The following is a 27,125-nucleotide window of genomic DNA, read 5'->3' as shown; positions in this document are numbered from 1 at the left end:
GCAGCCGCCTCAAAGCGCTGGTTCAAGTCCTGGTTGCTCCACTTCCCAGTCAGCTCCCTAGGAAGATGACCCAACTGCTTCGGCCCCTCACCCATGTGGGAGACCTAGATGGAGCTCCTGGTTCCTGGCATTGGCCTCAGTCAGACCTGGTTGTTATGGCCTTCTGGGAAGTGAACCAGGGTATGGAAGATAGCTTGCTTGTCTTTCCCTTTCTCTGTCGTTCTGTCTTTCAAATAAATAAATCTTTTGACAAAACAATGTAGCAAATACTTGCAAATTGCTTCCGTAGCACATTTTAAGTGTTCTCATGGGAAAAAAAGGCACAGGTATGCAAGATAATGCATATGTTAATTACCTTCCTTGATTCCATGACATGAGTCTGTGTGAGTTTCAAGACCTTTTTTTTTTTTTGCACCAAAATGAACTTAGGTTTGTTCTTAAGATTTAATTTGTTTGGAAGGCAGAGTGGCAGAGAAAGGAGAGACAGAGAGATATCTTCCATGCACTGATTTACTCCCCTAACTGAACACAACAGCCAGGGCTGGGCCAGGCTGAAGCCAGGAGCCTGGAACTCCATCCGGGTCTCCTAATTGGGTAGCAGGGACCCAAGCACTTGGGCCCTCATCTGCTGCCTTCCCAGGTGCTTTAACAGGGAACTGGATCAAAAGTGGAGCAGCCAGGACAGGATGCTGGCATCACAGGCTGCAGCTTAACCTTCGGCACCATGATACCAGTGACTAAACTTGGCTTCTCATTCCACTTTTCCATGAGCTTTTGGAAGTACCTTCATATATACATTCATACACACACTAAACATCGTACTGTACATGATCTATTTTTTTTAGGGGGCAGGCATCTGATGTAGTGGTTAAGATGCCATTTGTAGGGGCCAGCACTGTGGTGTAGTGGGTAAAGCCACCGCCTGCAATGCTGGCATCCCATTTGGGCACCGCTTGGAGTCCCGGCTGTTCCACCTTCGATCCAGCTCTCTGTTATGGCCTGGGAAAGCAGTAGAAGATGGCCCAAGTGCTTGGGCCCCTGCACCTGCATGGGAGATCTGAAAGAAGTTCCTGGCTCCTGCGTTTGGATTGCACAGCTCCGGCCATTGCAGCCAATTGGAGAGTGAACCAGCAGAAGGAAGACCTCTCTCTTTCTGCCTCTCCTTCTTTCTCTTTGTAACTCTTTCAAATAAAATAAATAATTCTTTTCTTTTTTAAAAAAGATGCCATTTGTGATGCCTACATTGCTGGGTTCAAGTCTTGGATCCTCTCTCAATTCCAGCTCCCTGCTAATGCACACCTTGGGAAATACCAGTGATGGCTTAAGTACGTGGGTCCCCTGTCACCCACCTAAGAGACCTGGACTTTGGCCTGGCCCAGTCCTGACAACAGTGGGCATTTTTTTTTGGGGGGGGGGGGAAGCCAGCATATGGATCTCTAATAATTTAAAAATATTTATCATTTTTGTTAATTAAAAAGACTCACAATAGTAAAAAACTTAAAAATTCTGGGAAAAATGCTTAAAAATGAAAGTAGCCAAACAAAGGGAACATGCACTATGGATTCTTTTCTATAAAATTCAAAGAAGCAGGCAGCAGCAATCCACGGTGTTCACGCTGGCTTCCTCCAGCTGCTCTCCGGCGTTGTAAACCTGGGTATGTCCAACACAGGGGCCACTCCCTCCTGGAGGCGCCAGGGCCAAATCCGCATTTTCCTCCTGCAGCCTCCAGGGGGCGCCCGCATCCCCCTGGCTCTCACTCCTTTCCTACTTCAGAGCCAGACTCTGCCACTCACACAAAAACCTTGCGATAGCATCAGGGCCACGGGCTGACCCGGACGGTTTCCCGTCTCAAGGTCACCTTAACTCTACCTGCAGCCCACATTTGCCTTCGGCTGAGGGAGTGCTCAGGGGTGGCGGTGGGCTGAGTTCAGGGCAGCGTTGGGTTGCTTGTTAGGGGCCTTGCAGGTCCCCCACAGCCTCATGCAGGAGGCAGAAGTCACTCAGGTCTTGAGCCCCAGGGTGAGGGTGGCTGACACTCAGATCCAGGGAGGGGGTTGGGGTGAAGGAGCAGCCTGAGGGCCCCACCCTGGCGTGTCTAGCTCCAGGCCTACAGGAAGTACAGCTGTCCATAACCAGAGGATTGGGTCCAGACCCCCTAGGGACACCCAAATCCCTGGATGCCCAGGTCCCTTCTACAGAATGGCATGGCACTTGCACAGAACCTGCACACATTCTATTTATTTTTTTTAAAGATTTACTTATTTGAAAGGCAGAGCGATAGAGAGACAGACACATAGATCTTCACTCCCTAAATGGCCACAGCAGATGGAACCCCATTGAGGTCTCCCATGCAACTCCCTGCTAATGCACCTGGGAAGGCAGCAGTGATGGCCCAAGTGCTTGGGCCCCTGCACCCACGTGGGAGACCACGTGGGAAGACGCTCCTGGCTCCTGGCTTTGGCCTGGCCCAGCTCCGGCCGTTGCAATCATTTCAGGAGTGAGCCAGCTAATGGAAGATCTCTCTCTCCTCTCTGTATCTCTGCCTTTCAAATTAAATATATAAATCTTTTTTAAAAAAGATTATTTTATTTGAAAGGCAGAGATAGAGGGAGAGGAGGAGAGGGGGAGAGGAGAGGGGGGGAGGGAGGGAGGGAGGGAGGGAGGGAGGGAGAGAGAGAGAGAGAGAGAGAGAGAGAGAGAAAGTCGGTCTTCCATCCACTGGTTCACTCCCCAGATGGCCGCAATGGCCGGAGCTGTGCCGATCTGAAGCCAGGAGCCAGGAGTTTCTTCCAGGTCTCCCACATGGGTGCCGGGGTCCAAGCACTTGGGCCATCCTCTACTGCTCTCCCAGGCCACAGCAGAGAGCTGGATGGGAAGTGGAGCAGCCGGGACTTGAACTGGAGTTCATATGGGATGCCGGCACTGCTACACCACAGTACGGGCCCCTAGATAAATCTTTTCTAAAAAAGTGTATGTTCAGTACTGATAGGATTTTTTTAAAAAAATGTGTTTGCTCTCAGATAAGGAGTGTGTGGGTGGGGAGGGTGAACTGTCTCAGTATCCCCATGAGCAGCGTGGGACAGCGGCTGGTCTGGACCCACCACAGGGCCTGGGAGGCCCAGACAGAACAGACGTGAGCGCGGACGGATGGTGGATGTGCAGCCTTGGGTCCCAGCGGCTGATCTGCTTAGTAACAGAAGCCATCTTCACTGGCAGGCAAGGCTGGCTTGAACCCCCGCACCTGCACTTGCACGAGCCCTGCCCGCACCCAGCCACACAGCGAGAGCCATGGCCACGTGGAGCATCTGACGGCGCGTCTTAGGGCTTCTCCCCACCCCCATGGCAGACCCCAAGTGCAGACGGAAGGGCACTGGGTGTCCCAGGAATGCCTCCAGCCACCCAGAGCCTAAGAGTCCAGGCCTCCAGCCCTGTGTTCTCCCCACCCGGCCCAAGGGTCTTCCTACCAGGGCCCACCAGAGCTGTGGTGTACACAAGTCACGGGGAGCTCTGGGTGGAACACACAGAGGGGCGATGCTCCTGCCTGTGCCCCAGCCTTGGGACCCACCATCGACTCTGCTCATACCACCCCATGCTCTTCCCCACACCGCAGCCTTTACAAATGTACTGTGCCATGCTGGCTGCAGGGGACAAGGCCTTATTACACCATCCCCATCTGTTTGGCAAACTCTTACGCATTCTTCAAAACCCAGTGGAGCTGTCACCTCCTTCCAAAAGCACTCCCGGGTTGCGCCCACTTTGGATCCAGTTAAAACATCCTTCCCCCTAGCCCTGTCTGACTCGCTGTGACACTGGGAGCTGGCCAGGCCATCTTTTGTGTGTGGGAGGGGTAGGGGTGGGTGGGAGGAAGCCTAACCATCTGGAAGATTAATCCCTACAGATGAAGCAGGCCCAGCCCTCTCTGTCCTGGGGGAGACCAGAAATGTCCTTTGCAGGCCAGACAGGGCCCCCAGGGGACTTGAGATGGAGACAGTGTGACTGCAGAGGCCGTGGTCCTGGGAGTCCTGCCCTGCCACCAGCTGGCCCTCCACCCCTCCGCTCTCTTGCAGCATAAACAAGAGGTGCTGTGGTTTGAGAGGAGAACAAGGTCTGCAGGCCAGCGGATCGGCCAGAGTCCTGGCACCGGTCCCGAACGTCTCTTCCTGCAGGAGGGGAGGGAGTGGGGCCCAGCTCCGTTCCTCTTCAACGTCCACTTTTCCTCTCTCACACCCTTGCTCGTTGCACACAACACCATCTCCCTGGGCCTCAGCGGCCCCATCTGAAAAATGGGTCCACCTAGCTCTCTTGCTTCCCTGGGCTCAGGGAGTGGGGACCGGGTTGTCAGTGGCCAGGCAGTCCAGCAACACTGCACATGGGGTCACACCTGTAGCCAGCCATTCACCAGTCCTGCGGCCTGGGGCTTCTCTCAGCCTCAGTTTCCACATCTGTAAAGTGAGATGGAGAAGAGCCGTTTCTACCTGGGGTGGCTGGGATCGCCACCTGGGGTGAAGAGAGCACAAGTGGAACAGGGACTGCTGATGGCTACAGCAGAGAGGGGGTGGGGAGCAGCTCCTGGATGGTTCTCCCCACAGCCAAGGGCCGTTCCGTTCCCAGCCACCACGGTGCCTGGGGCTGCCTGGGAACCTGTCCTGGCTCCATGACCTCCTCTGTAAGCTGCAGTCCGGGCTGGGCCAGCAGAGCCGCGGGGTCACTGGAGACAGAGCCCCGTTGCTCCAGGGTGACCGGGACAGGGCCTGTGTCCCTCCTCCAGCTGGCCGCTCCTGGGAAGCCTCCCTGGTCTCACTCCCAGCCCTGCCCCTGCCACCTGGAAGCCGCTGATAATCCTTCTTAGTGGCTAAAAATATCCATGGATGGGAGGGGGTGGGGGCAGGGAAACAAGGCTTTGTGCTGGTATGGGGTGGGGGATGGGAGGTAATCCCCGAGTCCCTTCTTCCTTCTTCTTCTTCCTCCTCCTCCTCCGCAGGGTCTAAGGAGGAGCCCTGCCTTCTGTTGAGCCCCAAACCCTCCCGAGCACCACCCCAACACTGTATCTCTCAGCAGCCCCGAGCTGTGCCCCGAGCTGTGTTTAAGTCTAGGCTGGAAACGTAGGCCTTGCTGGGAAATCAGTGCTGATCTCAGATGAGACGCGCGTGCGCGCCCACACACACACACACACACACACACTCACTCTCTCTCTCTCTCTCTCTCTCTCTCTCCCACTCTCCCGCCCCACAGCCTGGCTTGCTGCCTGGGGTCACCTGATTCCCGCAGCCAGAGGCCCAGGCGGCAACATGTGACAAGCTGCAAGAGAGCTGGCTGTTTGCAGACAACTGCAGCCTGCCCCCGCCCCCAAGCCCCGGCCAGTATACCCCGGGCCCTGGCTGTCCGCTCCCAGAGGCCCTGGTTCTCAGCAGGACGCCTGCAGGGTGCTAAGCATGGCCCTGAGTCCAGGGCTCCACATTTAGGTGCACTCCTGCCCCCATCCCCAGCTCGATTCTTCAAGGCCACTGCTTGCTGTGTTTCCAATTCACCAAGTTCGTTCCTGCCACAGGACCTTTGCACAGGTGGTGGTCCCAGCCAGCCACACCCGCTAGCTGTTTCACCATCCTCAGCTCAGCTCAAATGTCCATCACCTCCTCCAAGATGTCTTCTTGGATCATTACCTTGTTCCCTTCTGAACCTGTGTGGTTCCTTCAGCCTTCTTGTCCTATTTGATCTGGTGTGATCTTTTTTAAAAACATATTTATTGGGGCCAGCGCTGTGGCATAGCGGGTTAAGCTGCTGCCTGCAGTACCGGCACCCTATATGGGCGCTGGTTCAAGACCTGGCTGCTCCACTTCCCCTCCAGCTCTCTGCTGTTGCCTGGGAAGGCAGTGGAAGATGGCCCAAGTCCTTGGGCCCCTACACCCGCGTGGGAGACCTGGAAGAAGCTCCTGGCTCCTAGATTCCGATCAGCTCAGCTCCAACCGTTGTGGCCAACTGGGGAGTGAACCAGCGGATGGAAGACTTCTCTCTCTCCCTCTGCTCTCCTTCCCTCTGTGTGTGTAACTCCGACTTTCAAATAAAGAAATAAATCTTTAAAAAATATATTTACGTATTTGAAAGGCAGAGTGACAGAAGGAGGGAGAATCAGGGGGAGGAGGAGGGAGGGAGGGAGGGAGGGAAGGAGGGAGAGAAGGAGGGAAAGAGGGAAGGAGGGAAGGAGGGAAGGAGGGAAGGAGGGAGGGAGAGTGTGAGTGAGTCTCTCATCCACCGGTTCATTCTCCAAATGCCTAACACAGCCAGGGCAGAGCAATTCCTAAGCCAGGAGCCAGGAACTCCATCTGAGTTTCTCACGTGGGCTGCACAGCGCACCCGGCCTCTGAGATTGCAGGGTGCAGGAGCTCGGTGCGGTGCCACATCAATGTTCATGGCAGGCTCGGCGAGCCGGGCTGCATTCTTGGGCAGCCCCAGCTTCCGTCTCCTGCTGCAACTTTTTAAAATCATCCCAGGGAGATTCCCTTGTCTACACCCCAATCCCTTGCAAACAAACAAATTTAAAAAAAAACCAACATAACAAATACTGAGGCCAGGAGGGTCACCTTGCAGCCGACCAGACAATTCTGGCTGCAGGGAGGAAGGGAGGCCCCTGCCTCCTCTGGCTCTAGCCAAGGCCCTGTGTCAGCTCAGCCACCTGCCACACAGGTGTGGGGGTTCCTGAGACCACCCCCACCCTAGTCCCTGTGCAATGCCCCCGACCCTGCTTGCTGGGAAACCCTGAGTTGGGCGAGGTTCTCCCCTGAGGGCCTCTTCCCTGGCTTCCCTGCCTAGGCAGAGCCCCCTCCCCAGCCCAGCACCTCCCCCACCATGACAGGGGTGTTCATGTCGGCCTCTGGGTGTCCACTCCACCCCCACCCTCAAACTGTGAGGGCAAGGCCAGGGGGAGATCTCTAGGGGCTGCCAGCATCACTGAATTGGGGGTGGGTGAGGCCGGGCAAGGGGGTCTCAAGGACTGGGGGAGGAGAGAAGATCAGGCCTTTTTCTTCATCTAAAAAATTACGCATACTCAAGTCCATCACATGGCACATGATAAAACCCGCACTGTTTCTAGGGCGCAGGCTGTTGGCACAGCGGTTAGGATGCCAGCATCCCAAAGCCAAGTGTCTGAGTTAGAGTCTCGGTTCTGCTCCTCATTCTAACTTCTGGCCAGTGCACCCTGGGAGGCAGCAGCTGATGGGTGAGGCAGTCGGGTCCCTGGATTGAGGACTTTACCCTGCTTCGGCTGGTGCAGGCATTTGGGGGGTGAACCAGCAGACAGGAGGGCTTTGTCTCTCTGCCTTTCCATTTTATTAAAATGGAAAATAATTTTTAAAAATGTACCTACGTGAGAGATACCTAGAGAGAAAGCTGCAATCTGCTGGCTTACTCCCCAGGTGCCTTCAACGGCTATGGCAGGGCAGGGCCGGAGCTAGGAGGCAGGAACTCCATCCAGGTCTCCCATGTGGGTGGCAGGGACCCAAGCATTTGGGCTGCTGCCTCCCAGGGTGTGCATTAGCAGGAAGCTGGAGTCAGGAGCCAGAGGCAGGAATTGAACTCAGGTCCTCCAGTGTGGGACACGGGCATCTTTTTTATTTTTTTTAATTTTTTGACAGGCAGAGTGGATAGTGAGAGAGAGAGAGACAGAGAGAAAGGTCTTCCTTTTTGCCGTTGGTTCACCCTCCAATGGCTGGCGTGCTGCGGCTGGTGCACCGCGCTGATCCGAAGGCAGGAGCCAGGTACTTCTCCTGGTCTCCCATGGGGTGCAGGGCCCAAGCACTTGGGCCATCCTCCACTGCACTCCCTGGCCACAGCAGAGAGCTGGCCTGGAAGAGGGGCAACCGGGACAGAATCCGGTGCCCCGACCGGGACTAGAACCCGGTGTGCCGGCGCCCCTAGGTGGAGGATTAGCCTGGTGAGCCACGGTGCCAGCTGGACACGGGCATCTTAACCACAAGGCTGACGCTCACTCCCTCTTATGGAGGGATCTGAGGTGGAAGGGAGCAGCCCCTCTCTCCAAGGTAGGGGGGACGGCAGAGGAGGGGTTAGGATCCGATTGTCACCTATGCAGGGGCGTGGCCAAGCATGTACGAGGAAATGGCCAACAATTTGTAGGAACAGAATTAAAGAGTAAGTTTATTTTGGTGCAAAAACAAAACAAAGCATGGGGCTAAGGCTGTGGTGCAGCAGGTTAAGCTGCCTCCCACAACTGCATGGATTGCAACTTTTAAAGTTTTTTTTTTTTTTTTAATTTATTTGAAAGGGGCAGGGAGAGATATTTTCTCCATCTACTCAATCACTCCCCAAATACCTGCAACAGCCTGGGGCAGGACCAAGGCAGAGCCAGGAGCTGGGAACTCCACCCAGGTCTCCCATGTGATGGAGGGGCTCCTAGCACTTGGCCCATCATCTGCTGCCTTGCACGCACATTAGCAGGAAGCTGGATCAGAAGCAGAGGTGGGACTCAAACCCAGACATTCCGATACGGGATGCAAGTGGCCCGAGTGGTGGCTTAACCCGCTGCACCACTAGCCTGCCGCTCCACAAACTTTGTGAAGCACCCTGGTTGGTGGGAGCGTGAGGGGACCCCATCTGACCTGTGCCCACCCATGAAATCACCACCTCACTGAAGATAACGAACGAACACAGCCGTCACTCCCTACAACGTCTTGTGCCCTTCGGTTGTTTCCTGCCACTCTCTCCCAGTGAAAGCCAGAAGCAAGCTTGCTGTCCAGCAGTAGGGGATCACACCACTCTGGTCCCATCCTATGCAATATTATAGGAGAGAGGAAGAGGAGGAGGACACACGTGGATGAACCCTGAGGACAGCAGGCCGAGTCTGACAAGCCCATCCAGGTGGGTAGGCAGAGCGGAGTTAGTGTTCAACCCTGCGATAAAACAGTTCCTGACATTGGTTGTTTGGCAGTGTAAACAGCTTTAACAATACTGAACTTTGCACTTCAAAATGGTTATGGGGCAAGGGTTTGGTGCAGTGGTTGACACCTCCTAGGATACCCACAATCCATTTCAGAGGGCCTGGGTTCGAGTCCTGGCTCTGCTCCTGACTCCAGATTCCTGGCAGGCAGCAGTGATGGCTCAAGTGCTGGGGCCACTGCCACCCACATGGGAGACCCGGATGGAGCTCCTGGCTCCTGACTTCAGCCTGGCCCAGCCCTGGCTGTTGTGAGCGTTTGGAGAGTGACCCAGCAGATGGAAGAGCTTTGTCTTTTTTTTTTTTTTTAATTTTTTGACAGGTAGAGTTATAGACAGAGAGAGAGAGAGAGAGAGACAGACAGACAGACAGAGAGAGAGGTCTTCCTTCCATTGGTTCACTCTCCAAATGGCTGCTATGGCCAGCACTGCGCCGATCCGAAGCCAGGAACCAGGTGCTTCTCCTGGTCTCCCATGCGGGTGCAGGGCCCAAGCACTTGGGCCATCCTCCTCCACTGCACTCCCGGGCCACAGCAGAGAGCTGGCCTGGAAGAGGAGCAGCCGGGACTAGAACCCGGTGCCCATATGGGATGCCAGTGCTGCAGGCAGAGGATTAACCAAGTGAGCTACAGCGCCGGCCCCCCGTCTTTCAGAGAAAAGTCAAGAAGGGTTAAGATGGTAACCTCTGATTTCACCATGATTTCTTTTTCAATTCTGAAAACCAGCGAAGGCAGGTGAGGCTGGCGGAGGGAGAGGAAGAGGAGCTACACTCACTGACGTGGGAGGATCGGTCAAAAATTAGAGCAAAACAGACAGTCGCGGCCCAAGACCTCATTTTACGTAACGGAAAACCACCAGAAGCTTTCCGCCCTGGTGCTGGCGGAGTTCGCCACATCAGAGTGGATGATGTGATAAACACTGGGCTGAGAATGGCGGAAACCAGCTGAACGCTCTGCTGTTGCAAGGCCGGTGGCTTGTGACAGCAGGTCCAGGAGCCAGGAATGCATCCGCGTCTCCCACGTGGGTGCAGGGGCCCAGGGCAGCACAGATGCCCCATGCGGCTATTCTGTGGCACAGTACCATGCTGGGAGGAGAGGAACTGAGTGAGTTTCCCATTGAAACATTTTTGGGGCTGGTGTCGTGGTGCAGAGGGTTAAGCCACCAGCTGTGGACGCTGGCATCCCATACTGGGGCGCTGGTTCGCATCCCAGCTGCTCCACTTCCGATCCAGCTCCCTGTTAATGTATCTGGGAAAGCAGCGGAAGATGGCCCGAATGCTTGAGTCCCTGCCACTCACATGCGCGACCCAGATGGAGTTTCTGGCTCCTGGCTTTGGCCTGGCCCAGCGCCAGCCATTGCGGCCATTTAGGGAGTAAACAAGCGGATGGGAGAGCTCTCCCTTTCTGTCATGCTGCCTTTCAAATTCATTTTTAAAAATCACTTATTTGAGAGGAAGGGGGAGGAGGGGTGGGAGAGAGGGAAAGACAGATCTTGTTTGCCCACCCACTGGTTCACTCCCCCAATGCCTACAATGGTCAGGACAGGGTTGAGCCAAGGTCAAGAGCTAGAAACTCAGTTCAGATCTCCCAGGTAGGGACCAAGCACTTGAGCCATCACTGCCATCTCCCACAGTCTGCTTTAGAGGGAGCTGGAATGAGGAAGGAGTAAGATCCAAGAATCAAACCCAGGCATGGTAACACAGGATATGGACATCTTAGCCACAAGGCGAAATGCCTGCCTCAAATTTCCCCTTTTTTATTGTTATTCACTGGGGATCAAAAATGCTGCTGGGAGAATGAGAGGACAGAGTCCAGAGAGGTTAGAAGACTCAAGACAGGGGGCTGGCACCGTGGCTCACTTGGCTAATCCTCTGCCTGTGGTGCCAGCATCCCATATGGGCACCGGGTTCTAGTCCCAGCTGCTCCTCTTCCAGTCCAGCTTTCTGCTGTGGCCCGAGAGGGCAGTGGAGGATGGCCCAGGTGCTTGGGCCCTGCACCCACGTGGGAGAACAGGAAGAGGCACCTGGCTCCTGGCTTCGGATTGGCGCAATGCCAGCCGTAGCGGCCATTTGGGGAGTGAACCAACGGAAGGAAGATCTTTCTCTCTGTCTCTCACTGTTTGTAACTCTACCTGTCAAAATAAATAAATAAAAATCTAAAAAAAAAAAAAAAAAAGACTCAAGACAGGACATTTAGGAAAGAGAAGAGCCCAAGACCCGAGGTCCTGAACCACACAAAGCCCTGTGTGGATCTCCTGCTGACCCTCGACCCACGTATTTGCAGGGTGGATTCCAACCAGCTCAACTAATGCCAACAGAACAGAACCAACCTTTGATCTGCCACCCACTACAAGGGAAGCCGACTTTAGTGCAGTCAGCTAACCACCTAATTAAAAAGAAAAGAAAATTTAAAAATCAATGCTGTTTAGAGGACCACAGTAGAATGCAGAGCTTCGGTCTGGCATTGTGGCACAGAGGGTCAAGCTGCTGCCCGAATTGCCGGCATCCTGTATTGGTGCCAGTTTGAGTCCCGGCTGCTTTTCCAATCCAGCTCCCTGCTAATGCTCCTGGGAAGGCAGCGCAGTGCTTGGGTTCCTGCACCCATGTGGGAGACCCGGATGGAGTTCCAGGCTCCTGGCTCTGGACTGAACCAGCCCCAGCCATTGCGGCCATCTGGGGAATAAATCAGCAGAGGATCTCTCTCTCTCCCCCTCTTTCTTGCTGCCTTTCGAGTAAAATAAATACATCTTTTAAAAAAGAGCCTAAAGTCTCTACAACATAGCCTTTATAATGTCAGGAATAGAAAATTACTAAACTTGTGAAGAAATAGGAAACCAGGAATCATACTCAAGAAAGAATACAATGAATGAGGACTATTGAAATTGTCAGATAAAGACTCTGAAGCAGTCAAAGTACATTGAAGGATGCACAGAGAAATTAGCTCCCAACAAATGGACAAAGAAACCTAGGTAGGGAAATAGAGACCATAAAAATGGACCAAATGAGGGCCGGCGCTGTGGCTCACTAGGCTAATCCTCCGCCTAGCGGCGCCGGCACACCGGGTTCTAGTCCCGGTCGGGGCGCCGGACTCTGTCCCGGTTGCCCCTCTTCCAGGCCAGCTCTCTGCTGTGGCCCGGGAGTGCAGTGGAGGATGGCCCAAGTGCTTGGGCCCTGCACCCCATGGGAGACCAGGAGAAGTACCTGGCTCCTGCCTTCGGATCAGCGTGGTGTGCTGGCTGCAGCACGCCGGCCGCGGTGGCCATTGGAGGGTGAACCAACGGCAAAGGAAGACCTTTCTCTCTGTCTCTCTCTCTCACTGTCCACTCTGCCTGTCAAAAAAAAAAAAAAAAAAAAAAAAAAAAGAAAGAAAAAGAAAAGAAAAGAAAAAATGGACCAAATGGAAATTCTAAAAACCAAAAAATACAGAGTGTGATATGAAAAAATTCACCTTCCCAGCAGGTTGGCGATGATAGAAGACAGATTAATAACAACTATGCACACTGAAGGAGACAGATAAGGTTCACTAAAGATGTACAAGTGGGGGCTGGTACTGTGACACCAGCAGCCCATATCAAAGCACTGGGTTGAGTCTCAGCTGCTCTCTTCTGACCCAGCTGCCCGCTAATGTGCCTGGGAAAGCAGAGATGGCCGGCCCAAGTGTTTGGGCCCCTGCATCCATGTGGAAGACTTAAATGGAGTCCCAGGTTCCTGGCGTTGGCCTGGCTCAGCCCTGGCCATTGTGGTCATTTGGAGAGTGAACCAGCAGATGGAAGATCTCTGTAACTCTGCCTTTCAAATAAATAAATCTTTAGAAAATGAATTATCAGTCGTTTCAGCAGCATTAGGTATATTCGCACTGTTGTATAATCCTCCACACCATCATTTTCCAGAATCTTCTCCTCTTCCCAAACCGAGACTCTGTCCCAATTACACACTCCCCAGCCCCCACTCCACTGTCTCCTTCAATGTGACAACCCTACAGCCCCCATTCCACTGTCTCCTTCAATGCGACAACCCTAGGGATCTCTTTAAGTGGAATCATCACCCAGCATCCGTCCTTCCGCGTCTGGGTTATTACAGTGCACATAAGGTCCAACGTTCATCTAGGTTATAGCTGCTGTCAGCACTTTCCTCCTTTTAAGGCTGAATGATATTCCAGTGTGTGGCTCCATTAAGGGTGGCTTAACATTTGTCATTAATATTTGAGAGGTAGAGAGACAGAGAGATCTTCCACCCACTGGTTCATTTCCCAAATGCCTACAACAGTCCGGGCTGGGCCAGGCTGCAGCTGGGAGCCAGGGACTCCATCCAGGTCTCCCATGCGGTTGGCAGGGATCCAAGCACTTGGGCTGCTGCCTCCCAGGGTGTGCAATAGCAGGAAGCTGGGGTCAGGAGCCGGGAATCAAAGCCAGGCCCTCCAATGTGGAACACAGAGCAGGGAGTCTTAATCCATTTCCAACCAAGATCAGTCTCTTTGGGGCTGTCACTGTTCACTTCCCAGGAGAGAACTCTGGGCCCATCACTCAGTCCTGTCCAACTTCAGCCCTGCACCCTTCCGTGGCTGGCGGCTGGGCCCCTCTGCCGCCCCCTGGTGACAGCGTGCACAGAGACAGGTTCAGGTGGAGCCCAGGTGGCAGCTCCCAGCCTAGTGCACAAGCACTCACGCCAGGGACTTCCCCAGGTACAGAGAATCAGGAACACCACTGCCACCTCAGGTGCTCCCCATCAGATGCCTGCCCAGGGATGGGCACCGCCTCCCTGTGTCGGAAACGCCAGCCACGCTCCAAGGAAGATGCTGTCACTACTCCCAAGTCTTGGATGGATGAGCAAACCGGGTCTCAGAGATGCTGAGTCATCCACCCAGGCTCACGGAGCTGGGAAGTGGCCAGGCTGACCTCAGCTCTGCACCGCAGGGCCTTCCAGACGGCTGTGGGCTTGGAGAAGCCCAGTGCATTGCGGGGGCCTCAGCTTCTCCACTGCCCTCTGCTACTCTCCCTCGCCACGTCCACATATTCCTGACCCCTAACACAGTGGACCTTCCAAGAACCTTGACCACCAGCTCCTCTCCGCTCCGCAGTTCCGGCTACAACCTAGCTGTGTGCCCCGCCCCCACCCTTCAGCCTTCAGTTATGCCAGTCCCGGGCTCCTGGGCTCCCTGGCACCTCTCGCCTGCTAAGATGCTGGTTTCTGTATCTCTCCTGCTCCCAGGTCAGTCTCTCCAAGCCCAAACCTGCTCATCCAACACCCCCTGGCCACTCCCTGCCCAGACATACGGCTTGAGTCGGCCCCCATGGAACCTGTTCTTGTGTCCTCCCCTCTTGCCCGAGATCCCACCAGAGTCCACCACCGGCCCCTTCCCCTTTGAGAGCAGGAATCCACGCTGTCTCAGATGCGTCCTTATGTCCTCCTAACGCTCAGCTACTCCCCAAGTCCTGTGATGGCGGCCACGTCCCCCATGACTGTCCCTGCTCTGCCCGACCCTGGTCCTGCTCTGCTTGCCTATCAGCATCCTCCTCCATCTCTTTTTAAAAAATAGATTTAGGGGCTGCTGCTGTGGCATAGCAGATAAAACCTCTGTCTACAGTGCCGGCATCCCCTATGGACGTGGATTCGAGTCTCAGCTGCTCCACTTCCGATCCAGCTCTCTGCTAGGGCCTGGGAAAGCAGTAGAAGATGGCCCAAGTTCTTGAGCCACTGCACCTGCGTGGGAGACCCAGAAGAGGCTTCTGGCTCCTGGCTTGGGACTGGCCCAGCTCCGGCCAATGCAGAGTGAACCAGTGGGTAGAAGAACTTTCTCTGTCTCTCTCTCTGTCTGTAACTCTGCCTCAAATAAATAACTAAAGATCTTAGAGAGAGAGGGAGGGAGAGAGGAAGGGAGGGAGGGAAAGAAGGAGGGAGGGAAAGAAGGAGGGAGGGAAAGAAGGAGGGAGGGAAAGGGGAAGGAGGGAGGAGGGAAGGGGAAGGAGGGAGGAGGGAAGGGGGAGGGAGCCTCATCCAATTGTAGCATCTAGGGGTGGGGCCTTTGGGAAATGGTCAGATAAGCTCATTAGGGTGGAATCCCCAGGACTGAATCCTGGAGGACTGAGAAACAGGCCACACAGCAGGGGTGGGGGAATTCCTGGGTCTGGCACAGCTACAGCAGGCTCATTTTTAAGCTGATCCTTATCAATACCCAATTGTTCTGGGCAGCCCCGGCTCCAGCCGTGAAGGTATTCTGTCTCAGCCACCAGAGGACAACCGAGGCCTCCCCACTGCTCCCCAACACTTTGCCTGTTGCACCTGCCGACGCTTGCATTTTCCTCCCTCAAACACAGTCCCGTGCCACGCAACGCCACGTCGGTCAATGACGGATCACGTATACGACGGCGGTCCCATCAGATGATACAGGAGCTGGAACCCTCCTGCCGCCCGGTGACGCCGAAGCCAAGGTGACGTGGGGGCAGAACGCGTGACTCACACATCTATGACGCTGCTGGGAAACACACCTGTGCTGCTGGCCATACACATTGTACCTGCTGACGATAACGCACGGCTGTGTGACTGGTCTATGCATCTTCTCTTCTAGGAGTACAGTGCACTTGGAGTGCACGTCTACATATATAAAATAAAGCTGGTGGAGCTGGCGTCATGGCACGGTGGGTTAAGCCACTGCATATTACACCAGCATCCCACATGCACGCCGGTTCAAGTCCCAGCTGCTCTGCTTCTGATCCAGCTCTCTGCTATGGCCTGGGAAAGCACTGGAAGATGGCCTGAGTCCTTGGGCCCCTGCACCCACATGGGAGACCCAGAACAAGCTCCTGGCTTTGACCAGGCCCAGCCCTAAACGATATGGCCATTTGGGGAGTGAGCCAGCATAGGAAAGATCCATCTCTCCCTCCCCCCCTCTCTTCCCCTCCACTATCTCTCTGCCTTTCAAATAAGCAACTAGGGACCCAGTGCTGTGGCGTAGTGGGTAGAGCCACTACCTGCAGTGCCGGCATTCCATATGGGTGCCAGTTCGAGCCCCAGCTGCTCCACTTCCAACCCAGCTCCCTGCTAGGGTCTGGGAAAGCAGTGGAAGGTGGCTCAAGTCCTTGGGCCCCTGCACCTGTGTGGGAGACCCGGCGGAAGCTCCTGGCTCTTGGCTTCAGATCGACACAGCTCTTACTGTTGTGGTCAGTTGGGGAGTGAACCAGGGGATGGAAGACCTCCCTCCCCCCCTCCCCCTCTCTCTGTAATTCTGACTTCCAAATGAATAAATAAATCTTTAAAAAAATAAGCAACTAAATAAATATTTTTAAAAAATAAAGTTGGATCAGTTATTTAGCCTGCCAGTTAAGACACCACATCCTGGGTTCGAGTCCTGGCTCCTGACCCCAACTTCCTGCCAACGCAGACTCTGGGAGGCAGAGGTGATGGCTGAGGTACTTGGGTTCCTGCTCCCACAGTGGGAGGCCTGGACTGTGTTCCTGGCTGCCAGCTTTGGCCTGACCCAGTTGCAGGTATTTGGGGGATGAACCAGTCAATCAAATGGACGGAAGTGTGCTTTTTCTTTTTTAAAGATTTTATTTATTTATTTATTTGAAAGGCAGCATTACAGAGAGAAAAAGGAACAGAGAGAGATCTTGCATCTGCTGGTTCACTTCCCAGATAGCCACAACAGCCAGGGTTGGGCCAGGCTGGAGCCAGGAGCCTGCAGCTCCAGCGGGGTCTCCCACATAGGTAGCAGGGGCCCAAGCACTTGGCCCATTTTCTGCTGCTTTCCTAAGTGCCTTAGCAGGGAGCTGGACTGGAAGTAGAGCAGCCAGGACTCGAATTGGCATTGCAGGTGGTGGCTTAACAAGGTGCACACCACAGCGCCGGCCCTGTCTCTGTGCGTATGAAACAACAAAACTGAAACAAAGGCGAAGGTGAGTCAGGGCACCGCATTCCGCCCGCAGAGCCTCGGCTGCATCAGGAGCCGGGTGAGCCCCAGCACCTCTGCGCGTGCAAGCAGGGGGCCGAGACCCCTTAACAATGTCCTTCTCCGCCTGCCCCTGTGGCTAAGCGATGCGTGATGACACTGGTTTTCAGACCCTTTCTGTCCTTCCTTTAAACAGCACTGACATCACTTGGGCACAGAGTGAGAGTGCTCCTAAAAGCAAAGTTCTGCCCCTGCCGGTCTCCCACGCAGGCAGGGCCACAGCCACCTGGGTCAGGGGGAGGGTGGCAAGGGTCTGTCGCCGTAGTTGTGTTTTCTTTTTAAAGATTTATTTTATTTATTTGAAAGGCAGAGTTACAAGGAGACAGGGAGAGACAGAGGGAGAGCTCTTCCATCTGCTGGTTCACTCCCCAGATGCCTGCAGTGGCCAGGGCTGGGCCAGGATGAAGTCAGATTAGGGCCTCCCAGGCGGATGACAGGGGTCCAAGCGCTCCGGCCATTGGCCTCCCAGGTGCCTTGGCAAGAAGCGGGATCAGAAGCTGAGCAGCCAGAACTGGCCCTTGCAGAGGATGCTGACCTCACAGGCAGTGGCTCAACCCACTTCACCACAGCACGGCCCTGTCACAGTGGTTTTAGACAAAGCAGTGGGGGTGGGGGTTTGGAGCAGTGGTTAAGATGCCACTTAGGGCCAGCACTGTGGCACAGCAGGTAAAGCGAATGCAGCGCCAGCATCCCATATGGGCACTGGTTCAAGTCCCGGCTGCTCCACTTCCAATCCAGCTCTCTGCTATGGCCTGGGAAAGCAGTGGAAGATGGCCCAAGTCCTTGGGCCCCTGCACCCACGTGGGAGACCCAGAAGAAGCTCCTGGCTTCGGATCAGTGCAGCTCTGGCCATTGCAGCCAATTGGAGAGTGAACCAGCAGATGGAAGACTTCTCTCTCTATCTCGCCTTCTCTGTGTAACTCTGACTTTCAAATAAATAAATAAATCTTTAAACAACAAACAAAAAAAGATGACACTCAAGGGGCTGGTGCAGTGGCATAGTGGGCTAAACGTCCACCTGCAGTGTCGGCATCCCATATGGGTGCCAGTTCATGTCCCAGCTGCTCCACTTCCGATCCAGCTCCCTGCAAATGTACCTAGGAAAGCAGTGGAAGATGACCCAAAGTGCCTGGGCTCCTGTCCCCACATGGGAGACATAGAAGAGGCTCCTGGCTCCAGATAGGCCCAGCCCTGGCCGTTGCAGCCATTTGGAGAGTGAACCAGCCGATGGAAGACCTTTCTCTCTGCCTTTCAAATAAATAAAACCTTAAAAAAAAAAAAAAAAAAAAAAAAAGGTGACACCCAGGACATCCATATCCATAGAGAGAACCTGGGTTCAAGTCCTGGCTCCAATTCCAGCTCCCTGCTAACACACACCCTGGGAGGCAGAAGGTGATGGCTCAAGTCCTTGGGTCCCTGCCATCCATGTGGGAGACCCAGGCTGGGTTCAGGGCTCCTGGCTTTGACCTGGCCCAGTCTTGGCTCACTCTCTCTCTCTCTTTCCAAAGAACATGGGAGCCCCTGGCCTGGGTGTCGGAAGGCAGCAGAGTCTGGAAGTAGGAGGTGCTGCCCGTGGGCAGGAGCACTGTCCCTTGGGTCATCCTGCGGTCAGCCCCTAGGAGGTGGCAGGGGCCGGGGTGGGGGGGCTGGGTCAGAAGAGGCAGGGGCGGGTGCCAAGGCAGGGGCAGGACGTCTTTGTGGGGTTTGGGGGTGTATGTTGTGGGGGAAGGCCTGCTATGAGTGGCCTGCTTGGGTGGGATGGGGGGTGGGCTGGGCGCATGGCCCAGACCCCGGGCGAGGAATTCCAAGAAGACATCACCTGACAGTAGGAGGTGCCATCACCTCCATCCGGGGCTGCTCAGCCGCCAGGTTCCCGGGGAGCCGGGCGCAGTGGGGCGAGACATCGGCAAACCGCGGACACCACAGGTGGCTCTGGTCTGGACCCTGCTCCCATCCGGCTGGGTGGCCGGGGTTGGGGTCGGGGGTGGGGGAGGAGGCTCTTCCTCAATGGCCTGGCTCCCACCCAGAGCTTTCCCTGTGGCCCATCAAGGGCTCATAGTACAAGCCTGAATCTTTTCTGGCTCAGGAGCTCCTGGGAGTGGGGGGCGCTCCCCTCGGCTCTGGGCTTGGTGTTCAAGGTCCCCATGGTGACCTGGCCTTGCCCACCATGCCACCCTCCCCCAGGGTCTCCTCCGTGGCTCTGGGCCGCAGCTGCGTGGGTTCCCAGGGCCTATGCAAATCTTAGATAGCACCTGCATGCTGCACCCGGGCGCCAGGCTGTGCCCAGGCTGTGCCCTCCATCAGAGTCCCTGGTCAACACTCTCATAGACACCTGGCACGGCTAGACCTGCAGGTGATCACTCACCTGGGGCTGCTTCCAGGAAGCCTTCCTGGACTGCCATGCTGAGTCCACTGCCTCTGTGCACCCCTAGGGCCTGTGTGCGGTTCCTAGGCTGAGCCAGGGGACAGGTCTGCCTCCCTAAGGGAGCTCCAGGAGGTCAGCACGCAGCGTGTCCAGGCTGGGCTCTGATGCAGGTCCCCGCACAAATGCCACCTTTCCAGAGGGGGTCCTGCTCTCCCGCAAGTAATCTCTGTTGCTGACATCACACTTCTGGAAAATTCGAGGAATAGATGGGAAAATCCTAAATATTCCATCACAGACTCTGAGCTCCCAAGAGCCTCAGACAAACCCAAACTGGACCTTGATTCCTTTCAGCCTGTGGCCAGGTCCCCAGGGAGCTCAGAGAACACACGTGTCAAGCACAGGGTGCATCTGCCACCTGGCCTATTGCAGCTGGGGAAACTGAGGCAGGATCAACAACGGTCACAAAGCAGGAAGATGCAGAAGGGGACCTGCCCTCAGCCCCCCTCACCCAATGCAACATCTCTGGGTGCAACCAGATGTACCCATGCCTCTGGCCATCATTTCATAAACACTTATTAGCTGCCTACTGTATGTCGGGTACTGGGCTACACCCTGCATATGCAGGGAACAGGACAGACAGGGATTCCCACCTGTTTTGGGCAGGGTGGGGTTTGGGAGGGGCACACACAGGTCCAGCGTCCCAATTCAGAATATGCCAAAATCCAACCAATGTGACACCGCCAGTGGAAAATTCCACCCTGTGAAACATGCTTCATGTACCAAATGACTAAAATCATGTATGGGAGTGAGAGTTTGTTACAATAATTAAGATGCCACTTAGGGGGCCAGCGCTGTGGCGTGGCTGATAAAGCCGCCTCCTGCAGTGCCGGCATCCCATATAGGCGCCAGTTCGAGACCCGGCTGCTTCACTTCCAATCCAGCTCTCTGCTATGGCCTGGGAAAGCAGTAGCACATGGCGCAAGTCCTTGGACCCCTGCACCTGCATGGGAGACCCAGAGGAAGCTCCTGGCTCCTGGCTTCAGATGGGTGCAGCTCTGGCCATTGTGGCCAATTGGGGAGTGAACCAGCAGATGGAAAACCTTTCTCTCTTTCTCTCTTTCTCTGCCTCTCCTTCTCTCTCTGTGTAACTCTTTCAAATAAATAAATAAATCTTAAAAAAAAAAAAAAAAAGATGCCACGTGGGCCACCTACATCTCACATGGAGTGCCTGGCTCGAGTCCTGGCGCCTCCACTTCCAAGCCAGCTTCCTGCGCACGCGCACCCTGGGAGGCAACAGCAGTGGCTCAAATGCTTGAGTCCCTACCATCCACGTGGGAGACCAGGACTGAGTTCTGGGTTCCTGGCTTCAGCTTGGCACAGCTCTGGCTGTTGCAGGCATATGGGGAGTGAACCAACAGATGGAAAATCTCTCCCTCTCTCTGCCTTTCAGATTAAAAAAGATATAAAACATCTCGTAGGAGGCCGGCATTGTGGCACAGAGAGTTAGTCGCTATCTGTGATACCGGCATCCCATATGGGTGCCAGTTTGTGTCCTGGCTGTTTCACTTCCAATCCAGGTCCCTGCTAATGCACCTGGGAAAAGCAGAGGAAGATGGCCCAAGTACTTGGGCCTCTGCCACCCACGTGGGAGACCCAGAAGAAGCTCCTGGCTTTGGCGTGGTCCAGTGCTGGCTGTTGTGGCCAGTTGGGGAGTGAACCAGTGGATGGAAGATCTCTCCTTCTTTTCTCTGTAACTCTGATTTTCAAATAAATATTTTTTTCCAAAAAAGAAAGACTCCACCTTTCCTCTGTATTTCATTTTTTTTTTAAAGATTTATTTAGCAGAGAGCTGGGTTGTAAGCGTAGCAGCTGGGACTTGAACTGGTGCCCGTATGGATGCTGGCACTGTGAATGGCGGCTTAACCTGCTGCGCCACAGCACGGACCCTGTGCCCGCTGTATTTTGTTGGTTTGTTTCTTGCTGTCAGGTGGTGACTGGGGGTAGGAAGAGGAGGCAGCAGTGGAGGGAGGGGCTGTGACCTGGAAGAGGGAGGTGAGGAAGGCCTCCTTGGCCAAGGTGACGTTTGAATGCAGGAGGCAACATGGCAGCTGTGGGGCCAGCACATCTAGGTCCAGGGAGGAGGCAGGGCCCAGCATGGTGGATTTAAGGCACCAAGACGAGATCCATTGGTGTGGCCGGTGTGGGGAGAGCGGGAAGCAAGGGCAGGGAGGTGACAGCCTTCTACGTAGACCCGCCCTCAGCCAACCTCTCGGGCGGAGAGGCAGCACCCAGAGGCCCACCCACCTGTCGGCCCTCCTCACACCGCCCATGTCCCTGCCATACCCCAGCAGCACAGCCCTGAGACCAGGATCACACAGCACAGCCAGGGGGACAGAAGGGACAGCGCCCGTCATAGCGCCCTGGCTCAGCCCAGTCCAACCCTCTCAGTGAAGCCTCCGCATGATGCCGCAGGGGGTTGTGGGTCTGCCCAGCTGAGGGGTGGGCGCAGGAGGGAGCGGCTGGGGCCAGGGGACCGGGCTAAGTCATTTCCTCTCCACCTGGGCAGGCAGCGACTGCAGGATGGTGGCTGAGCCATCCTCAAGGCTCCTCCACGCAGCCCTGTGCCCCGCCCACCCCGCCTCGGCCTCCGCCTCTTCTTCCCTAGCTGTCATTGCCTCTTCCAGGAGGTCCCCCAGGTAGCTGAGCCCCATCGCGTGCATGGGAAGTGGGGACAGCCTGTGCTCCTGCCAGCCTCCTTGTCCCTCCAGGGGAAGTGGTCTCTGCAGGCAGGGGACAAGGCAACAATGAGAAAGCAGCCCCCCACCAAGCAAGGACCTCCAGGATCTGCTGTGGTCAGACTGGGAGGCCCTGGGGACCCTCAGACTTTTCACCTGCGCTTCGCTCATCTGCTCCAGCCTCTCCGGTACCCTTGCTGCAGGTCCAACACGACAAGTTCATTCCAGCCTCAGGGCCTCTGCCTGGAACACCCCCACCCACCCACAACAATCTGCCTGGCTCCTCCTCATTCTTCAGGCCTCAGCCCTGTCCCTGTCCCCTTCTGTCCCCCGGGGGCATCGGCTCCAAAAGCTTCAGTTTCCAATGCGTCCCAGTGCAGGCACTTTGTGTGCGCTAAATGATGATTCGAGACAGACAGGAGTAGGAAGGAGAGTGGGCGGGCTGGTAGGGCACCCCCTCTCTTCAGACCAGAATACGGAGCCCAAGGGCCGGTGGGGAGACAGAGCAGAGCTGGGCTCCGGCCACCTCAGTGTGCAGGCGACAGCATCATGTTAACAAAGGTCTAGGGTGCAGACTGAAGGAGGCGAAAGGACATCTTTATGCCACTCTGGTCAGAGCCAGGCAGAGGAGGGGTGGAGGGGAAGGAAGAGGAAGACCCTTGCCCCTCAGCGATCTAAGCAGGGGGTTCAGAGACGCTGAGGACCCCCTTCTGGTCACTGAAGCCCTTGCTCCCTTGGCTCCCCGCTTGCCATCCACCTTGGCTTCCTCCTACCCTGTCACCGCCTCCTCCACCTGGCTGGCATCTCCCGGTGCCTCCTCCACCTGGGCGTCTAGCTGTATATCAATTTCCAGATGCCAGGACCAGACAGCACCTAAACCAGCCCCCGAGTTGGTGGCTACTCCCTTTCCTACACCTTTGCATCTGTGCAGGATCTGCCCGACTCTCACTGGTCCATAACCATATCTCGGGGCAGTGCCATCACGGCTCACCCGAACCAAGGCGGTTGCCTCCAGCCTGGCCTCCTGGCTCCTGCCCTCGCCTGTCTCCCTTTACTTCCCAGCCTGGCTCTGCCCGGCCCCTTGTGTCCCCACGGACCTTGCAGCCCTGGTTTCACAGTCCTGTCTCAGCTCCTCCAAGCCCCAGCAGCGTCTCCAGTGCAGTTCTGCTCACTGGTCTCCTCCCACTTAACTCCTATTCAGCCTTAGCAACTCAGCCATCTATCACCTCCTCCAGGGAGCCTTCTCTGATGGTTCATCAAGCTGAGTCAGGTGATAGCTCTAGGTTCCTTGTTCCCAGGCATCACTGTGAGATACGTATATATTTATGACAGAGAGAGAGAGAGAGAGAGAGCAAGAGCGAGCAAGCGAGCCCCCGCTGCCCAGTTGTTTTACGAGCAGGGCATTGTGCTCAATCCTTTACTTACTCACAAGAGGATGCCTGCTCACGTGCCCATTTTACAGGTAGGGAAATTGAAGCACGAGGGGGTGAAGTCATTAGCCTGAGGGCTGAACTTAAACTGGCAGGGCAGGGTGCAGGCAGGCACAGGCTCGGGCAGCAGGGCAGGGGGCAGCCTGTGGTGTCCAGACAAGAGGGGAGCAGGGTAGTGAAGAGCATCGTGGCGCCCGCCTGCCCGGGTCATCCCGTGGAGGGGGGTGGGCAGGCCCACGGACGGGCAGCACAGCTGCCCCAGTGCCAAGTACTCACTTTCTGCCAGGCTCTGAGCCAACCAAAGGCTATATTCAACCTGCAGCCAGCCCTGGCTCTCAGGGTGGGGCCGCCCTGCCTGAGAGCAAGAAATGGCAACCCAGGGGGGGTCCTGAACTCCTACCAGGCCCCCGAGATTTGCTAGGCTCTTTCTTAGCTCCCTGGGACATGTACTGCCAACCCATTTTGCAGGTAGGCAAACTAAGGCTCAGAAAGCTTTCCCTGGGGTCATAGGGCCAGTTCAGTGACCACAGCCTCCTCTTCCCCTCCTCAAAGACTTCTGCTTGGATGAGGTGAGCTGCAAAGGCAAGCAAAGCGGGCAGCACTGCCTTCTCTCTCCCACCTGCATGGGCCTGGGGCGGGGGTGACAGGTGTGCTGTGTGAGGCTCCTAGTAATGCCACCCCCCACACACACACACTTTAATTCACAGCAGCTGCTCCAGGAAGGGGCCCTGTGGGAGGCTGAGATAATTCCATAGCTCTCCGTGCCTTATCTTGGGGGACCCTATGCCCAAGCTCAGACTGGGGTCTCCACGCACTTTCCCCATCTCACGGCACCCCCAGACCGGGCTACAAAAGCAGCCGCCCCGTGTCCCACCCCCACTCCGCACCTGCTGCTCCGAGTCTCCTTATCCCGGCAATAAAAGAGTCCTCCCTGATTTCCGGCTGGCTGCCCAGCTCCGGAATCTGCGCGCACTTTCTCTACTGATGTCTTCGCCAAAACGCGGCCCCGATTCGCCCACGGCCCACACACCCTTCAGGGGCACGCCTGCTCCCTTCCCCTCCACCCTCCGCGGCCTGGCCCGTGCCCACAGCCCCGCCGACAGGCTCCACGCGCCCCTCCTCACCTGGCAGGCCCCGGCGCCGACCCTGCCCCTTCTCCGCTCCGGACCTCGCCGTCTGCCAGGCCCACCAAGCCCTCCCCCTCTGGCCTCATCCGAACCCCCTGACCCCAGTCCCCGGGAAGCCACCTGCAAGGATGCGCTTCTGTTTACGCGGCCGTGCTGCGTGCGGGCTCCGACCCAGCCCTGGCACGTCGGGAGCACCCCAACGCTCGGCACCTATGTTCCCGTGGCGCGGGGCCCGTGCACACATCCGGATTCCCCCGCGTCACGGGACCAGGATCGCCCCCACCCGCTCCTGCGCCCTCCGGCACCGTTAGGGCCCCGGCGCTCCGCGGGTGAAGGCAGCGCGGCCCTCCTGGGGAGGCGGCCCGGGTCCCGGACCGGATGGGAAGCCCCGAGGGGCATGCCTCTCGGCGGCCGCGTCCGGGGGCCGCCATGGCCGCGGAGGCGGGGCCCGAGCCAGCCGCGAGGGTAGCGCGCGGGGCGCGGGGCGCTCGCTTACCTGGGGGGGCGCGGGAGGCCGGGCGCACCGGGGGCCGGCGGCGGGGCGGGGATGGCGCGCTTGGCAGCGGTCCTGGCAGCCGAGCCCGGGAAGCGGCCGACGCGCGCGCCGACCGCGCGAGGCAGCCGGACTCTGCTCCTGGCCGGGCCTGGGCCCCGAGCCCGGGAAGGGGAAGCTGGAGGGAGGGGGCGCGCGGGGCGGGGCTGGGGGCGGAGCCTGGGCGCAGGGTCTTCTTATACCCGCCCCCGTCCCGCCTCCCGTGTCCGCCCCGCGGGGCTCCGGGCCGGCTCCGACGCGCGCGTCCTTGTCCGCCTCGTGTCCCCTTGCGGGGCCCCTCTCCGTGGTCCTGCGCGCGCAGCTGCTTGCTGCCGGGGGCTCGGAGCCCCGAGTCTGGTGACCCTGCTTGCGGGCCAAGCCAGCCCGGGATGCGGGGGAGGCGGAGACCACATCCGGGCCGAGGCGGCGCTTTGGTGGGGGTCAGGGTGCAAGGAGGGGTCGGGCGGTGGAGCTGGGGGTGGAGGCGGACGAGGCCGGCGTGGGGGATGGCGCAGCTCTGGGTTTGGCTGAGGGCCACGAGACACGGCCCGGTGCAATTGAAAGGGCCAGGCCGGGCGCGTCCCAGGCCAGGCAGTGGCTGGTGGAAAAGAAGGTTCCAGAACCTTGGGACAAGCGAATGAGGCAGGGGGTCTTGTGCTCCAGGAGTCCTCTGCGAGCTACCACACAGGATGGAAAGACCCCTGTGGCAGGTGTGGGAGACCCTGCCCCCTCTGAACTACCAAACCCACCTGCCCTGTGGCAGAACCTTGCACACATTTTTTTTTTTTTTTTAATATTTATTTACTTATTTGAGAGTTACAGAGAGACGGAGAGACAGAGAGGGAGAGATCTTACGTCCACAGGTTCACTTCCCAAGTGGGCGCAAGGACAGGGCCTGAGCCAGGCTCCTCCAAGAGCCAGAAGCTTCTTCCAGGTCTCCCACATGGGTGCTGGGGACCCAGGGAGCTGGGCCATCTCTGCTGCTTTCCCAGGTGTGTTAGCAGGAAGCTGAGTCACAGATGGAGTAGCTGGTGCCCATATCGGATGCTGGTGCTGCAGGTGGCTTAACCTACTAAGCCACAGTACTGCCCCCCCCCAATACACAAGTGCTACATGCTCGGGTCTCAGTCCCCTCCTCAGAAGGTCCCTGCCTCCTGCCCCACACTTGACATTCAGGCTCCCCCTCCTGCAAGAGCTTATTTGCACATCTGGAAAAGGAAGACAATAAAGCAACTTTTTCTCAAGTCTCGGGATGCAGGGGGCTGTTGTCCACCGCACCCTACACCCTGCCGGGGTGCCAGTCCATAGCTGCTGTTTGTGTTCATGGGAACGAAGGATCCCTGGAGAAAATGGGAACAGGTGGGGTGCTCAAGAGGAGACCTGGGTGGGCCAGGGTCTGCATAGGGCGGAGGTGGGGCTGCTAGAAGGCGGACCGTGCACCCTGCCTGGCGCCAAGGCCACACCTGAGTGGCAGCGGGGACCGAAATAAGTGTCAGCAGTTAAGTTGCCACTTCCAATCCAGCTTCCTGCAGATGCGCACCCCGGGAGGCAGCAGGTGATGGCTCAGGTATGTGGGTCCCTGTCACCCACATGGGAGACCCAGATGGAGTTCCTGGCTCAGGCCCAGCCCAGTCCTGCTGTTGCAGCCACTTGAGGAGTAAACAAGTACATGGAAGATTCTCTCTCTCCCTCCTTCTCTCCTTCCTCTCCCTCCTTCTCTCCCTTCTCTCTCTCTCTCTCTCTCTCTCTCTCTCTCTCTCTCTCTCTCTGCCTTTTAAATAAAGTAAGGGGCTTGGAGTTGTGGCAGAGTCTCCACGTGGGAGACCCAGATGGAGTTCTGGGCTCCTGGTTTTGGCCTGGACCAGCCCCTGTCATTGCAGCCATTTGGGGAATGGACATCGGGGTCTCCCCCTAGGACGGCAGGGGCCTAAGTCCTTGAGCCATTCCCTGCCACCTTCCCAGGAGCATTAGCAGAGAGCTGGATCACAAGCAGAGCAGTTGGGACTGCTTTACCACAAGTCCCCCCCCCCCAAAATAAATGTTTAAAAAA

At 56.6% G+C, this 27,125-nt stretch overlaps 1 protein-coding gene across 4 annotated transcripts in view; it reads right to left on the bottom strand.

The window, feature by feature from the left end:
- The window catches only part of CERS4 (ceramide synthase 4), a 34,968-nt gene extending 9,779 nt beyond the window's left edge, over positions 1-25,189 (bottom strand). For 2 of the 4 annotated variants that reach the window (XR_016222581.1, XM_002722001.6), the window contains exon 1: positions 25,040-25,189. Coding sequence is in view for 1 of the 4 variants with exons in the window: in XM_051835496.3 (XP_051691456.3) it covers positions 24,541-24,629 (89 nt within the window). In the remaining 3 variants the exon portion in view is untranslated. Of the gene's footprint in view, positions 1-24,540; positions 24,869-25,039 lie in introns of those variants that run through there. The other 2 variants (XR_016222580.1, XM_051835496.3) reach the window with 2 other exon arrangements.
- Positions 25,190-27,125: the final 1,936 nt, after the last annotated feature.

Source organism: Oryctolagus cuniculus, chromosome 16 (genome assembly GCF_051225735.1).
Source record: "Oryctolagus cuniculus isolate XC-2025 breed Fujian yellow rabbit chromosome 16, ASM5122573v1, whole genome shotgun sequence".
In the NCBI taxonomy this organism is placed as follows: domain Eukaryota; kingdom Metazoa; phylum Chordata; class Mammalia; order Lagomorpha; family Leporidae; genus Oryctolagus; species Oryctolagus cuniculus.
Note: the sequence above shows the minus strand (reverse complement) of the source record. Positions and strands in the feature narration are given on the sequence as shown.